Source organism: Alligator mississippiensis, chromosome 4 (genome assembly GCF_030867095.1).
Source record: "Alligator mississippiensis isolate rAllMis1 chromosome 4, rAllMis1, whole genome shotgun sequence".
Classification (NCBI taxonomy): Eukaryota; Metazoa; Chordata; order Crocodylia; family Alligatoridae; genus Alligator; species Alligator mississippiensis.
In genome coordinates, this window is record NC_081827.1 from 165,169,286 (window position 1) to 165,186,997 (window position 17,712).

Consider the following 17,712-nt stretch of genomic DNA (forward strand, 5'->3'; position numbering starts at 1 on the left):
TGAGCACTTATGAAGCACTTTACATTTTCAAAATGCTGTATAAACATTAAAAAATTATTAAAGTTGAGGTTTGGTGAGTCATGCTTAGTACTGACTGAAACTCATCTTATACTAGTGACAGTAACAGTAAACAAGTAAGTATTAACGTATTTTGTAATAAACAAAAAATGCCGCACAATAGCTTAGAGGAGGATGATACTTCATTTTTGGTATATTTTACATTATTTCTACTGTTGATTATTGGCAACAAAAAATACATTGGCCTACATCTAATACCTCATAAAGGGTGAGTCTACACATGCATTAACGCACTTTAGTTAATGTGCATTAAATCTAGTGCCTCCATTCTGCAGTACTAGGAAAATGCACATAATAGGCATCCATGCATGTTTTCTAGATGTGGGGGGAGAGGCTTTTAGTTACAGCAGCTCCAAGAGCCCCTTTAATTAAAGCACCCAAAGTATCTTGTAGATCAGTGTTACCAGCTTCAAAAGGTGGTGGGGGTGCTTTATCTAAAGCTCATTCAACAAGCTTTTGAAGCACAGGGATGCTGATACACAAGGCATGGATGTTAGCTGGAGCATGGTCACTCCAGCATGCTTGAATAATCAAATCTGCTCCACACTCATGTATAGGTACTTTATTAGCCTGTCTTAACATGCAGTAAATAAAGAGCATGGTTTTTAAAGGACACTTAGGGCACCTATACATGTGATGGAACTCTGTTCTGGTGCGTGCTAATTAGCACACGCCAGAGCAGACTCAATCGAGTCTGCTGCAACTCTGCTGGAGTGTTCTAATTAACACACTCCAGCAGCCTACACATCACATGTATTCAGTGTCCCCGCATTTCAAAATGGTAGTGGGGACACTTTAATTAAAGCTCATTGAATGAGCTTTAATTAAATGTGTCCCCACTGCCATTTTGAAGCACAGGACATTGAATACATGTGATGCTGTGGGCACTTTAATTAGAGCGGCTTTCAGACACCCTTAATTCACATTATACTATTTTAATGTGCATGAACTAAATAGCACATTTTTAGTGGTGCTTTAATGCATATTAAAATAGACTAGTGCTCATTAAAGTGTAGACACACCCAAAGTGTGTTTAAGTCATGGTAGAGTTGGGGTGATATTGTAGCTATGATGATCCTGGAAAAATGAATCAACTATAGAGTTGGGAGGATATAGATAAGACTTTGGGTACCAAGTACCCTCCCTCGGGTCTCTCAAGAGACCTGTGAGTGATAAAAAATATCACTCACAAGAACTGTTGCCACTTAGCAAGTCTGCATTACTTTAAAAGTATCTGTGTTCTTCTTTCATGATAGATTTCTTTCCTGCCTAAACCATGCACCAAATACTTGCATTATCCAGGTATGATACTGTAAAATAAAGTTATTCCATTATAGTAAGGTTACCATGGTCCAACCTGCTGTGTGATCTTGTGAAAGTAACTTCCCCTCTGTGATCCTCTTTTACCACTCCCACTCTTTTCTGCTTTCCCTTTTAGACTGTAAGCTCTTTGTGGCAATATATGTCTCTTATTACATTATTTGTATAATTCTATGTGCATGCTTTTATCCTAAGGTAAATGATAACTAGCCCACAGTATCTTATCCCTCAAGGAAAGACAGGTGAGCTGCTGTGGACTACCTTTCATTAATCATGAGGTAAGAGCATGCACACAGGCAGGTACAGAGGAGTAGCTGTAAGGTCTGACCCTATTTACTTTTTGTGGTAACTTGCTCATGTGTCCATGCCTTTAATGTTACTGCATTGCCTTCTTTTGATTTCCATCTGTGACCTCAGCAAAAATGATAGGGCTAAATAAAGTCATACCACTCATTCAGCTTCTGTTGGCTGGTATTTACCAAATATTTGATCTTTTTTTTTTTCTAACTCCAGTACCTGGGAAGCTGGGGTATAATCACTACCGTGGGTATAATTAAGAACAAGGTGTCTATGAGTTTAAGATATCATCTTCCTCAGTATTTTAAGGAGCACATCAGTGTTGATTTCTGAAGGGTCCCTAGTCTTATAATAGAGTCAATGTACAGTTCATGTACTGCTGTTCTGATAACTGTTGTGAAATCCCAACACATCTCAAATAATTGATATTGATATTGAAAATATTTTGTTACTTTCCATATTAATTATAAAAATGATATTATGCTTATATTTTTTATGCCTCAGATTTTCTTCAATTCCTGCAGTAGCTAATTACTTTTGTCAATCTACTAATGATGGTTAGTGCACAGTCATTTAGTACTAGCTAAAATACTAAATCAAGTACTCTTTTTTAAAATCCCCATATTTGCTAAAGCAAGTACTAAATGACTGCACAGTAACAACTGCACAGTTGGGGGCAGATGTAGATGTGCCCAATGAACACCCAAAACAAGCCAAATAATAATAATATATTTTCCAATTAAGAGCATTTTCCCCAGGTTTTCACTGCAATGAGAAACATCAAAGCAAGAATGAACATAATAAATCTGTGTAATAACATTACTGCTTTTTTGGTTTTTTTCTTCCCAGATCCTACCAGAATGTATAATAATTTTTGTTTGCTTTTTCTATTTCTTTTTATTCTCTCAGGCACCCCTACACCTCTCAAACATTTTCCTCTTTTTGGTTCTTCCCTCCATGTTACTTTATTTTAAGTACACATTCTCAGCTCCTATTCCTATACCTATCAGAAGAATCCTAGGAGTGAGGAATGGTAAATACAAAACACCTTAGCCCAAAAACCATGCTAGGTTTTATCTCTAGTATTTTAATGTTTAATGTAGCATTACTTGTTTTATAAATGCCACTTACTACTGATGGAATATTAATACATTATAGTCTAAAAAACGCAAACAGTTTCCTCAAGAGATAATACTGATACTTGAATTTTCAGTTAAACATTTTCATCAAATAGAAAAGTCCACAATGAAACACTCTATCTGCTTTTTTATAAAGTAGGGGTTTTCAGTCTTTTTGGATCAGTGTACCCCCAGCAGCTGGACATGGAGTGGGAGAGTGGCTTGCAGCCGAACACAGAGTGACAGCAACCATCGCGTGCAAGCATCCCCTGCTCCTCCTCCCTATATCCAGCTGGGTGGGTGGTGCCTGCACAGCAGCGCGGGGTGGTGCATGGCGGTGCTCTGTCCTTGCCCACCCGTGCGTACCCCTTAGGGCCTTCTCAAGTACCCCTGGGAGTATGCATACCCCCCGGTTGACAACCCCTGTTAAAACACATTTATCAGATCATATAGCATATATTTTTTGAACAGTTATGATACAACAACAACAACAATAACAACAACAACAATAATAAACAACCTGTCCCTGTGGAGAAAACTAAATTTTAGGGGGAGTTACAGCAGTTAAATTCAAAATGAGTCTAGCAGTACTGTGATGAGGTGGCAAACATAATAGGTTTAGCTTGTCCAATCTAAACGTCTGCACAGTCTCTGTGAGGTTGACAGCATGCATGGTGTGAGATGGTGAGCACTGGCTAGTACACCTAGAGTCTTACTTTAGAAAATGGTAAGTTACTTAAAATCATCAGAAGCCACTAGATTAAGTGAACATTACATAGAACAAGATACCTGCATGGTGTTCCTATGTTTATAGGTTTTGGGCAATTTGATAATTTTTAAATAGCTCTGAAAACCTGTTAAAAATATTTTGCAAAGGTAAAATATGGCCAGTTAATTTCAGCTGTAACAAAAAGATTATTTTTAAGGATAGTGGATTCTATGCTGTTATCATTTAGATGGGGTTTTTATTCTAGAACCTGGAAACAAGCGAGGAGGAAAGTAAGTTATTATTGGAGGGTTAATTTTTATAAAAAGAAGAGAAATATAACTTATATGTAAAGAGATTTTGTACTCGTTTCTTTGTGGCTAGCTTAGTAAGGAGCTCTGTTTATGAATAGTATTAAAAGAAATGTATTTTTGGTATATGACAAAGAAATGGAGTATCTCTTTTTTAACTTGTCTTGAAGAACTTTATTGGTCTGCAGGTGCCACAGAATGTTACTTAGAACCAAAAGAAAGATGAACCGAGGTTATATCTCCATCTATATTTTGTAACCAACCACGTCCACCCTGTTTATTTTACACTTCCTCTTGCTAATGAAGATATTGGTTTTGTATGGGCTATGCTCTCCTGCATGAGCTTTAGACTGCAAGATTTGTATGTGTTTCTGTGCTTGGTTCCACTGACCGCAACTGGTGCCCAAGACACAAGGAACAAGAACAAGAACAACAGAAAAACAACAAAACAAGTTACATCATATCTCCAAACTGTTTCCTTCCAGTTAGTGTGGCAAACTCTGGAGTTAAAACCATTCATCTCTTCCTTTTTTTATTTTTTCCTTTGACCTACGTCTTTTTTCTTTTCACATTTTCCAAACTAGCAAGCGTGGAGGCAAGGCACATCAAAGCAGAGATGGGAAGTGAAAGAGCACTCGTGTTGGACAGGTTAGCGAGCAACGTGGCAAAGCGAAAAAGTTCAATGCCTCAGAAATTTATTGGTAAGATTAAAAGTCTTTTCACATGCTGCAGTTAAATATGTGAGGGTTGTTAATCAGCAGAACAATAGCAATCTTGAAGGACTTTTGCTAGTTCATATTTTATTTAAATAGGGTAACTTCTGTTTTCCATGATGTTTACACTTACTGCCTATAGGTATTTGATAGACCTCAGAAAAATTTCAGTTAGTTAAATAAGAAATAGAGATAAATTAATACTGTATTTTGTATACATTAATATTATTTATAAATACACATTTTTCTAGTGCATTTTTCAAATTGAATATGTTTGAAACTCAGTCAGGCTTTTGCTGGAAAAGAACTTAATGGCTTGATCCTGATAGGTGCTGAGTGCCCTCCAGCCTTTTTGTAGGCAATGGAGAATGTACTCAGTACCTCCTTGCAGGAGGCAACCAGCATTGTTCAGAATTATGCCCAAAGGCAGGAGATTATTTAATTTTTGCAAGTCATTTTTAAAAATATGACCCTGATAGTGTCAAACTCTTTCTTGCCCTAATTAAACAAATATTTCTACAGAACACTTCCATAGAATTTATTTAGGGCTGAGTTTTATTCAGTGTTTTGCAAATTGGAAATCTTAAACAGCAAGGTTAGACATAACTTGATACTCTCTGTTGTTAAAGTTTATAGATGCTTTCATTTCATTTCAGCTATATTGAAACTTGAGCATTCAGCAATAATTTTTAACAAATTATCAGAGAAACGTATCTGACTATAGTTTATAATATTTGTTAGCTAAACTAGCTATGATGTTTCTGCAGAAATTAATATAATTTTAAAATGCATTTACTTTTTAAATAATGGTACTACTTTGCTCTTGTGTAGCTAGAGTTCTTGTAAGTTTATATAGAAAGCTAAATACCATGGTATTTAAATTGAAGTAGATAACCAATCCTAGAATACATCTTTAAATAATCCTAAATTTGATAGCAATTTTTTTATCTCCATCTATGACAGATGCTGCTATTTCTTTCTGCTGATCATATTTCTTTTATTTGCCTTTAGCAAAAATAATATTGAACCTTATTTTTGGACTGTATGAAGCCATGTTCTACATTACAAATTTAATTAGCCAGCAGTTTTGCAACTAGTGCTAATATTGTCCTAGACATTATTTTTTTCAGGGCATGTATATGGAATAGGATGCTTATTTTACTTCATGTACATTTTCTGTTGCAAATATTGCCCCCTGGCAATTTTGGTTCATGCATGTGTTGCAGGAGTGGAGGGGGGAACAGGGAGAAACTAGTGGTAAAAATCAACTGTTAGAGAACTTGAACAGCTTCTTTTAGACTGGTCCATAACTGCATAAGTACCAAGAATCCCTCTTGAACTTGTGGACCCAAATTTTCCGAATCTTAGGAAGTTTAAGGTAGCCTCCTAAATCCACATGTAGATGCTGAAATAAAAGTGACTTGTCTATCAAAGGTACTGAGCATATTAAGCTCACACTGGCTTCCGTGATCTAGCACATCTGAAAATGAAAGCATTGTACAATTTTTGGCTACTGAAGTAAAGATTTAGAAGAGCCTACCTTTAGGTATCTAGATTTGAAAATGTTGACTGTGGGGATTAGGCTATGCAGGCTACATTGTGATACCAAAAAAGCATGAAAACAGTGCTTTTCATGTTCATCAGCACTTTTCTTAGCATTAGGAGCAGTTTCAGATTTTTCTTTTCACTATTGACAGAGGGTGATTCCTGTGAGGTGCTAAACACTCTTTTACATGTGGGGCAAACAAACACATAGCCATCTTCTGAACTTTGACTTCAGTAGCACTAAAATATGTGCATAAATGTAAGCATACGCTGAAGAGTTTTGCTGCATGGGGTCCATGCATTCATCACCTTGCAGGATGGAAGCCTGTAAAGATTCTTTGTAGTGCTTCAATAATGGAGTCTGTTGATAGCACATGTTGAGGCTGTGGTATGAAGAAGAGATTTTGTGGACAGGTTAGAGGGCCAGTGGTGGTTCTCATCAAGACACAAAGACATTGATTCCTGAAACTTGCTGTTTCTCTAGAACCTCAACTACAGGTATGATGTTGCTGTGTAACATGTGAAAAATGACTCACTCCCTTTTATCCTTGGGAAGCATGTTTGCAGCAGCAGTCTGTCCGACCTTGATTTGACTTTTGTGACATCTTGAACTGCATGTGTAGGAGTGAAAATCTGCCAGGACAGCTTTGTGATTTCTTGGGAAACAGAGTTCTCAGAATGAGTGCTGATTTTTTGCATTTCCTCAGGAAGGAAGGATAGGGAAATGTAAGCCAGACAGCTTGCCAAATCTCATTTCTATGAAAAAAGCCTGCTGAACAAAAAGTGTACATTGGCACTTCCTTAAGTAGATGATGCTCTGAAAACTTACACAAGCATTATTTTAGGACAGATTCCAACCTGTCATGTAAATGGTTCTAAAATACAGCTTCTCTCATTCTGCCCAGTAGTAGCCACACTGCATAAATAATTTTTGTGGGTGTGTACAGCTATAATTACTAGTAAATATGCAAACAGGGAAACCATATCCCTGACAGCTCTAACCTGCTTGATACCATTACTTTGTGTCTTATTATCTGCCTTCGGCTTTCACCTGAGTTTTGAGAGAACTAATATTTGGGTGGAATTTTTCCATCTTGCCCTTCCCTTTTTCCCACCAGGTTTCTATTGTGTCTGCCTTTCTACCAGACTTGCAAACTGTGTCCCTTCATAATTCCTAATTAATTTAATGCTCCAGAAAAAAAAATGGCTGAGCAGAACTGATGCCCTGTAAGACTAATACAGAGTGGGATTCCCCACCCCCCTATAAACTAGCTCTCCCAAGTGACTGTCCTGGTGACATCTCACTCCTAAATAGAACTTACAGTGGTCCAGATTCTCAGCTGGTATAAATCAGAGTAACTCTGTGGAAGTCAATGAAATTGTGCCAGTTAAATGGAGCATCTAACCTGTAGCGTACTACTTGTTCCTTCCTTATATGAGGTCCTTTCCATTTTGAGTGCATTATTAAAAATATATTTGTCACAAGTGGTAAAAGTGCTATTGTAGTTTTGGCACTTCAGCAGTTACCACTAACTCTTTGTGTCAGGTAACTAATGAGAAATGGCCTGCCTTGGTTAACAGAGCAACAGGATGCAGGTTAACTCCCTGTTTTCAGGGTCTGCACCTCATCAAGTTGCAAAAATCTTCATACCACTGTAGAGTAAGACAGCATCACTGAGCAACACATGGGTATGTGTCATATACTGTACAATCATGTGTGAATTCTGAAGGGGAAAGTTTTGCACTGTGCTGAGGTAAAAAGATAAAATGAGCAAAGATTTTTCTTAAAGCGGGTAGTGCATTACATAGTAATTGAAGAGTATGAGACACTGAATTTAGTTCTTAAATTTGGTTACAATTTTAGTATTTCATAAAATCTTTGTCTTCCTGTGGGAGCAATATACTCATTTAATCCACAGGTATCACTGACATTGTTCCACAAGGTTGTAAAAAAGTGTATTGCTACTTTGTAAATCCATGCTATTGTTAATTTATGTAATCCTTGTTCCCAACCTGCTGTTCTTTTCCCTCCAGTTGCTGTCTTTATTAAATTGGGTTTTGTTCCATCTTTTGTCAGATTTTAGCAACGAGTTGATGTTGACATAAACCAAAGCCAAAACAGTGAAACAGTCCATTTGCCCATATTTGATGACCTTCCAGGTCCCTTTTGGCCCATTGTTTCTATAATATTACATTGTCATATTTTAATTTGCTATAAATGAACATATTAATTTTGGGGACATTTATTTCCTATGATTGTAAAATCTGATAGTAATCCCACTTAATAGTAGATTATAAAATATGTAATACCTTTTGTCCCCCAGTGCGTTACAAATTAAATAACTTGATACACTACTGTCTATAGGGATTCTTTGACCCCTGCTGAGATGGAGCTGCTTCTAGTATAAAACAGTAGCTTTTCAAAGGTACAGAGCAACACTGAACAGCTATTTAAGTTCAAAGAATGAAGAAGGATATTCTGTCTAATTGTTATGTCATTGGGGATTTTAGGGAAGCAGAACGAAAATAACTGCAGTGGGAATTTGAGAAAGACATTAGGGCTCACATTCCCCATGGGAAAAATACTGTGAGATTTTCAGTAACCACAAGGGGTCAAGGCTTTTGTTTCATGTCTTACATGACCACTGAGTTTTAATCGTGAGTTTTACAGTAAGGTTCTGTATATTTTTTATTTTGTTACTTTTTTAATTTAATTTTTAATTAAATATTTTGCTCACCTAGATCTGGTGTTATGAGTCATCCAAATGTGTTATAACATTTTGGTTCCTTTTGAGTAGAAGCTGGATCATAAGTTTTGTTGAGGGTTGGAAGCAGTTACATTCTTGTGGTTCACTAACCTTTTTTCTAAGTGTTTTATAAAAGAAACGTGAGCTCCTGGTTTTGCTATCTTTGCAGTGAAACCTGATGAGTTTCATATACATTGAGTCATAATGTTGACAGGTGACTGATAAACATCTGTCCTATTCAAGTTACCGTAACTCAAAAATTAGTGGATCTGATGTTTGCAAGTCACTTGCACATGAACCTTTAGGCTTGTCCCTTTTGTTAACTATGAACAATCGTAAGTTTCATTTAACCACAGAATTCAGTTATGTATTTCTAGACATCCAAAAAAAAAAAGAAGCTATTTCTGCCTCCTTTGGGATGCAACTTTTTTCTCTCTTTGCACCTGGCATATAGGGGCAATACCTGTCTGGGCCAGTGCTATCTTTCCTTGTCCCACCCCTGGCTATCAGGTCTGCAAGGAAACAGGTGTGTAATCCTTTTACCCTACTGTCATTCCCACCGTGCGCACATCCTCAGTGCACACATCCTTAACATAACCAGAGCAGGGACAGTTTTTGCTCTCCTGTGCGACTATTATAGCTAGTCAAAATAAAGTCCTATATTAAGGTGACTAAAAATATATCAGGTTTTTTCTCTATATACATACCTTCATACATAATTATCATATCTATGGTATATAACAGCTTTCTCAGAATTAAAATTAAGAAGCTTCACTCCTAGGGAATCTATGCAATGCTGTCCATCTAGGTTGGGAATATGCATAAATACTTGTTAATGTAAAGTTATTAAAATATAGTGAACATAATGATAATTCACTGTGTTACTCCCTTTTCATGCTATCATAACTGCACAAAAGTCAGTAGCTGCCCTGGCATAAAACTAAACTGAAGAATCAGGTCCAAATTGAATTTTAAAAATTGCAAATGAAAAGCTTGGTTAAGGATTTCTATACAAAAAAAACCTGGGGGGCAAAATCTTTCCATTACCCCTACATAATGTTGTCACTGGGGCACTCCAACTACCATGTTTATAAAGAGACAAATAAAAATAAAATATATCAAGCGTGTAAAAATCAATAAACAGTATAAAGAAAATCCAGTCAGGAACTCCTGTTTGCTCTCCCTGTTATAGGAGGGTATAGTTTCTGAGGAGACGATTTAAGAACTAGATGGAATATTCAAGGATCCTAATATAGAACATTTTGTTTATGATTGACACTTTTAACAGCTTTTTCACATATTGATGCTCACATTTTATATTTAAAAACAGGTAACAATTTTGAAATCTTTTGAATCTTTGAAAACTTTTGCTGAAATAATTTTTTTCTCTGAATCCTGGACCGATCAAAATTCAGTGATGGATTGGCCAGGAACACCAGGTTGTTAAATTAACATCTCTATTACCAGAAGCTTTTATTTGGAAAACCACTTCACTTACGCAAACAGCATCCTTGATCCAAGGAGCAGACAGCTAAAATTCAAATCTTTCTTGTCTAGGGACTATTGTTATATAGAAAAGTATCCTAAAATGTGAAGACAGAATTCACTCAGTAAATTTAATTTCTTTTTTCTTTTGTAGGTGAAAAGCGACATAGCTTTGATGTTAATTACAGTTCAAGTTACATGTATGAAAAGGAAACTGAGATGATGCAGGGACGTATGATGGACCAAGCCATAAATAATGCCATCACTTACCTTGGGGCAGAAGCACTGCGTCCTCTTGTGCAAACCCCACCAGCTCCCACTTCTGAAATGGTCCCTGTCATCAACAGCTTGTATCCAATACCACTCACCCGCTCTGAAATGTCAAATGGCAACTCACAAGATACAGAAAAGAGCCATGCCCACCTGAGGGACAAAAGTCTGTCTTCTGACAGAGGTCTTTCCCCAAACAACAGTGGTCAAGATTCCACAGACACTGACAGCAACCATGAGGAGCGCCAGAATCATACCTACCACCAAAACCAAATGATACCTCCCCAGGCCCGCAATGGTCTCCAGTCCTTGAAGGAGCTCCCAAGGTCATATGACATCATCAAGCCACCAACTATATGCCCACGTGATGCCTTTAAGGTCATCAATAAGGAAGGTGAAGCCATTGGGGTCTACAGATGTGACCACTGCCGTGTCCTCTTTTTGGATTATGTGATGTTTACCATTCATATGGGATGCCATGGATTCCGTGATCCTTTTGAGTGCAACATGTGTGGCTACAGAAGCCATGACAGATATGAGTTCTCCTCACATATAGCACGAGGAGAGCATAGAGTGTTACTGAAGTAAAAAGGATTATTTTTTCTAAGACCAGAACATGGGTATTTTAGATTTATTGGGATTTTAAATGTGTCTAAACAAGTTACTTAAATATTTTTGTGGCAGTTCCAAATATGTTAGTGTCCCTTATAGTTGCAAAGTACTGTTGGGACTTTTCAATTGTTACTAGCAAACAGTATACTGTAGCATCTGTGCCTAGATACTATGGTGACTGGCACTGTATAAACACCAAAGATAGAAATACATTTTGTATTAACTTTATTTTTGTGAAAACTAATAGCAGCATAAGAAAATTTTACTTTTTATATGTGTATGTGTTAGAACATTTGCTTCCAATAATAGCAACATGTTAATTTTGTTGTATTACGAATGAAATACAGGTAAAGTACTGAACTGATACTTATAAAAAGTTGAAACTTGGCACACAAGGTTGCTACTCCATACTGCCCTTTCCCTGGGCCTGTCAGAACCGCTATATTCTAACCAATAATTCACAAGAGAGACTTTCTGTGGGTGTTTCAGTTCCTAAAGTCTTCCTAAGTGGCTAAATTATTAAAACACAGAAAACCCATATCTGGGGAGATGGTATCACATTTACTTTTAAATGTTTTCCCCAGAGCCTTAAAAAACTTATGGCCCTACTACACTTGCATTTTATTTACCCCCTCTGATCACTTTCTTTAAAATGTCTCTCCACTCACCTCTCGCTCAGTAATATTAAAATAAGTAGTGTGTGCTATTTTAGGGTTTAGGTTTTTTTTTTTTTTAATTATTGTATGTTTTTTGGCATATTCAGTGAGACCATTTGTTCACTGCTGTGGAAAGTCAATAGTGAAACTAAGGTTGACTTCACTTGGTGTAGAGTCTGACTCTGAAACAGTAATATGCATGCAAACTCCCATTTATGCAAATAGATTTTTTGCCTATGTCAGGACTGCAGGATTGGGCTGTGTGACATTACTGTGCCTCAGGGAACAAATAGGTTCATACAGAACAGATTACAAGAGTTTTGTACTTTAAAAACAATTTCCAAATAAAGAAAATGTAATGAATAGAAAGGTAAAAGTTCTTATTCTCATCTCACTCTCACTGGTTTTATGCCAGTGTAACTCCACTGGTTTCAGTGATATCATTACTGCTTTATAACAGCATGAGTGAAAGCTAAGACCCAATTTTATTGGACCAGATGCTGCCCTCTTTTACACACATGCAATCTCATTGATGTCAGTGGGTCTGTACAGATAAGCATAGAATTTGACCTAAAGTATGCTGGTTTTAGAATTGCCACAGTCATAATGTCCTAGGAAATATTAACAGTAGGTACCGTGAGAATCTTCATATATGAATGTGTGGGAGCTGACAATTCAATCACGCTGTCTGGTTTTACGTGGGGATATCCCTCTGAGTGAAATGTGCTGTTTTGCAAAATGAGTATTTACAATTACTTTGAAGCCAGCTTTTAAAATAGTTCTTTAATCTAATCATTGTTCTGCAGCTGTATTATTAGTCACTGTTCTGAAGATGTGAATTTGATAACATTTTTGCTGAGTGTATGTTTATTCTTTTTAAAATTTTTTTTTTCTATAATGTAGAATTACACTTATTCTGATGAACTTTTCCATTCATTGAGTATTTTGTATAAGTATTTTTTTTGTACTTTTTCAGTGTTATTGTATCAACTGCTGTGTGATGCATTTCAACTTTTTCACTAGTCCCTACAAAAGTAGCGACTAGTTCTCTGAACGTATGAATGGGCATCAGGAAATACTAAATTCTAACTGCCTCTGACATTAGCTCCTACTGTGTCCTTGGATGTGTCACTGACTTAGTTCTTCATGTGTAAAAAAGGGAATGAAAATATTTACTCTTCCTGATTGGGGTGTGTGTAGAGATTAATAAATTAATGTTTGTAACGTGCTAAGAAGATGTATTACAAAAATGGTAACTATTGTTCTATCTCTTTTGGGGAGATGGGGAAAATGATTTTGCTCACTTTTATATTTAGTTGTGTACATAGTTGTAAAATAGTTTTAGAAATCTCTTTGCACCAATTAACTTCTTATTACCAGGTATCTTTAATGAACAGAGTGGATTAACATCCATCCTCCGACTGCTAAACACATTATTAATATAGCACTACTGCAGAATCTTTCAGTTGAGTAACTTTCAACTTACACCAGTGTAAGATCAGATAGAGGTCCTTAGGCTCTTGCAAAATTAAATTAGCCACAGTGAAACATGTCTTTAAATGACCATCCAAGGTGTCAAAATCAAAATTTGATCACTTTACAGAAATGCTGTCTTAATAAAGAAAAATTATGATCAGCAAAATATTTGGAGTGGTTTGCTAAGTTAGGAAGTTGCCCAAAAAAAGGTGGGGCAGAAACATACTGTATAGTGCAAAAACTCAGTTTTCTTCCTTATTTCCTGTTTAAGCTAATGTGAATTGTTAAACAGTTTCAGTCAAAAGATGGCTGCATTTTCATGGAGAAAGTGATCAATAGATACATGCCATTGTCAATGAAAATGTTTCTCATCATGGTTAAACTTAGAAAGATGAATAAGAAAAATTATAGCAAAGTGTAACCTTGTCTTTAGCACAGGAAGCTCTTCAGGCTGCTATATATATGTCATAAAATACCACCAGTTTCTTTCTCACACCACCATAGAATCCTTGAAAATTACTTTGCAGAATTTATTCTCCCACTCTTCACTTACCGCCAACTGTTCAGGCAGGGCTTTAACCACCTACCCATTATTTCCCAGATTAGGTGAGCAATCAACCACCGAACCCGTGAAAAGTTCAATTTGAACAATATTGACAGGTTTTTGAAAGAGGAAAGACAGAGGTTTCACAATATCTGCCCTAGAAGGCAAAATTTTCCCACCACAGCTGAGGCAAAATGTTTCTTCAGATATGCTACACCAAAAGAAATTGTTCATTGCATTGACCAGACCTAATGAGTAATGATTGTATTACAGATCTGCTGCTGAAAAATCAAGGTTGTTGAATGTGAACTCAGCCTTAAAAATTGTGCATGTTTTTATCAATAAGTTTTATCTGGTGTGGAAATGCTAACAACAGTATTTTATGAGTTTGTGTTTGGAGCTACCTGAACTTTGGCAAAGGACCATATTGCTTTTTTATTGGAACTGAAGCCTGAGGGCTGCACACAATGCCCAGCCCAATCACCCTCAGCTTCCATTTAAATCAGCATCCAGCACCTAATTTCCATTAAATGGAACAGATTAACTATTACCTTGTCTTTAAAATACAACTGTATCCCTCAGACACAGCAGATTCTGTCACACAATGCTCAGTCCTTCTTCCTAGATCAGTATGAAGTATTTCACTTTGAAACATGCAATCTGTTTCGGCTGTGTCCTTTTGTCAAAAGCCCTGTTACTAGACTAGGAGTCACATTTGGCTTGCAAGATGTATTTTAGCAGCTCCTGCTACAGAAAATTCAAATGCCAGGTATGAAAAACCCAGTGCTGACTTGTGAGATGATCTGATCTGTCAAAAAAACCCCAAACATTGTAAATTGTTGCTTGCCTGATTTGTTCTGCTGTTGGTTAATGCTGCTGGTTCAATTGATCTTGCTCTGAAAATAAATTTCTCTAGATATTTTTTTCTGAAAGGCAGCATAATGAACAACTTTCTCTGAGTCTCCTGTATGTCTTTGTTTTTACTGATAAATCACCCATGCCCAATCACCCATGTGTGGTTTATGCAATTCTGTTTTCTCGTAAGTATATATATTTTGATCTTTTGTTTTAAAGTTTTTTGACTTTTTTGAAGGTTGGACCTACAGAAAGAGGTACTTAATATGCATAACTGCTAAAGAAATCTTAACAAGGGTATAGACACAATGTGCTTCTATGTTTGCAGGGTCTTGAATAAAGGGGCCCTGGTCTTGACTGGGGATCAGGGCTCTGGAAATGCCACTAATAACAATGCTCAGCCCACTATAACAAACCAAAATATTTATTTAAGAGAAATTAATTAAGATTGGCAATCTCTAGATTCCAGAAATTGAGAAGTCTTACTTAAAGCCTATATTCCATGCATAGACTGTGATCAGAGCATAGTTGTATTAGATCATTTCAATACTGAAGAACAAGGTTAGTGGCTGTGGTTCGTAAAATATTATATAGTTTCTTAGTGTAATTCTGTTAAACTCAGACATAAAAATTATGCAGTCTGTTCTACTAACTGTTGAAAAATTATTCCAATATTTGACTTTACTGAAAGGACAAATGATCTGTATCCAAAAAAAAAGAAGCCCTTTTGTGACCTTTTGGAACTGTGTTGCACTTTCCCTGTGTTGTCCAGGTCAACCCAAGGCAGGCACTCAAAGGTGGATGATAAGATGAATGCTGTCCTGAACAGTAGCATAAATAACGTAGGGCAACCAGGGCGGCTGCTCTGGGCATCACCCTTGGGGAGCAGGAGGGATTGGAAGGCTACAAAAATAGGCAACAATATCCACTTCCCAGGATGCAGAGCTGCTCTGTTATGCCTCTGGGGTACACAGAAGGAATTCCTTTTAAATGAATTCACTAGGAGTTTTGTATGTACATATCTGAAGGCAAAGTTTAGGCCTTGCAGTTTGCTCATTGTGACACTGTGGGTGTGTCTACATGTGCATTAACGCACTTTAGTTAATGCACATTAAATCAAGTACCTCCACTGTGAAGGCATTTTTACATGGGGGGGGGTGTGGTGGGGGGAGGGTGCAGCACTTTAATTAGAGTGGCTCTGAGAGCTGCTTTAATTAAAGTATCTGTGGTGTCTCATGTATCAGCATCCCCACACGTCAAAATGGTGGTGGGGGTGCTTTAACTAAAGCTTGTTCAATGAGGTTTAGTTAAAGTGACCCACCACCATTTTGAAGCATGAGCATACTGGTACATGAGACAGAGGCTGGCTAGAGCATACTAATTAGCACGCTGCACCAGACTCAATTAATTGAGTCTGCTCTGACACATTGTAAGTATTTCCATGCACATCTATAGGAACCCTGAGGTACTAGGAAAATGCATATTAGTCTGTCTTAATGTGCATTAACTAAATGCTTAATGTTAGCCTATTTTAATGTGCATTAACTAAATAGCACAGTTTTTAGTGACATTTTAATGTGCATTAAAATATGCTAATGAGCATTAAAGCACATGTAGAGATGTGTCCTGTGTTCAGAATCCTCATTCCATTTTGGGCCCAATATGAGTTTTACAAGATTAGCTTTGGCAATAATTAGCAGGCACTGAGGAGTCCTCTAGTTTGAACTGATGGTGGGCATGTACAGAAAGGGAAAGCAATGTTGGTGTGCTTGTTTTTGTTTTAAGGACTAGAAGTCCCTGTGTCTAAATGGACTGCCTACTGAGTCCAAATGTCATAATTTATATTGTTATTAGGTTGAAAGCTTTCCCCCTTCCTTCGCCTAAAGTATCTTTTAAGAGGCTTTGCCCAGAGTTTGTAAGAAACCTTGTAAAAAGGAATATCAACACTTTATATTAAAACAGAGGTGCTCAACCTGTTGGTGCTGTGGCTGAGTGAGTGGCACAGGGCCAATCCACAGGCAGGATTGGACCCTGTGTGACAGGATCAGCCCTGCACCCCCAGATTGGAGCCTTACACCGCTCCCCTGGGTCCTGTGCTGCCCCCACTCAGCCCCATGCTGCAGCTCAGGGCCTGCACCATCTTCAGCCAGCCCCTGTGTGCCCAGATTGAGCTGGAGGCCACCTCCACATGGCAATCTAGTGTGCTGTCTGGCCCATGGGTCTCCTCATGGGTCCAGAAATTTGGCAGCATGGAAGCAGCAATTGCTGCCACCGCTCCCCTGCCACCAAATTTTCAGACTGGTGGGAACCTCTGTGGGCTGGATGTCATGGCTGGATCTGGCCCATGGACAGGGGGTTGAGCACCCCTGTATTAGACTGAAAGACATTATGGAAATACCCAAGGGCACTCCAATGTGGAACACTCAGGTGGCTACTCTTTTGCCCCTATTCTAAGCACAGGGTGAAGTGACAGCTGGTGCCCTGGTGTGGGCTGCTCAGGCGTAGCGGTAGCCTCATTATCTACTGCAGACCTGCATATGCCATGCCCTAGCTTCCCCATGCATGCTTCCTCCCCTCCCCCCTGCCTCCATTTTGCTCATACTGTGGAACAGAACTGGGACATACATGGGGTGTAGAGCTTGCTGGCGCATCCTCCCTTCTTGGTCCTGCCCCCAGGGGTCTGTATGGGGTCTGCTCACAGCATAGAGGGTGTGCTCACAGCATTCACACACAGCATAGAGGGTGAAAGTAACCGTGGCTGGCCCCTAGCAACCAGACCCATTTTCTAAAATGCTGTAGGTTTAGACATTTTAAGCTGCTGGAGAGGTCTGTGGAAACCTCAAGTTTTCCATAGGGCTCTGTATCATTATGGTAACAGCACAAAGCTCATTGGAACACATCAGCTAAAGGGGAGCCTCAGTTAACGAGTTGTGGAGGAGGGAGTTTCAGGCTAATACTTTGGTAGCCAGCAGACTTGTT

General features: G+C 37.9%; 1 protein-coding gene across 3 annotated transcripts in view; it reads left to right on the top strand.

The window, feature by feature from the left end:
- Nucleotides 1-15,879, top strand: part of IKZF3 (IKAROS family zinc finger 3) — a 64,608-nt gene extending 48,729 nt beyond the window's left edge. For all 3 annotated transcript variants that reach the window (XM_019482527.2, XM_019482525.2, XM_014603581.3), the window contains 2 exons: nt 4,415-4,531; nt 10,475-15,879. In XM_019482527.2, the coding sequence (XP_019338072.1) occupies nt 4,415-4,531; nt 10,475-11,178 (821 nt within the window). In that variant the 3' untranslated portion in view covers nt 11,179-15,879. The remainder of the gene's footprint in view (nt 1-4,414; nt 4,532-10,474) is intronic.
- The last annotated feature ends 1,833 nt before the right edge of the window (nt 15,880-17,712 follow it).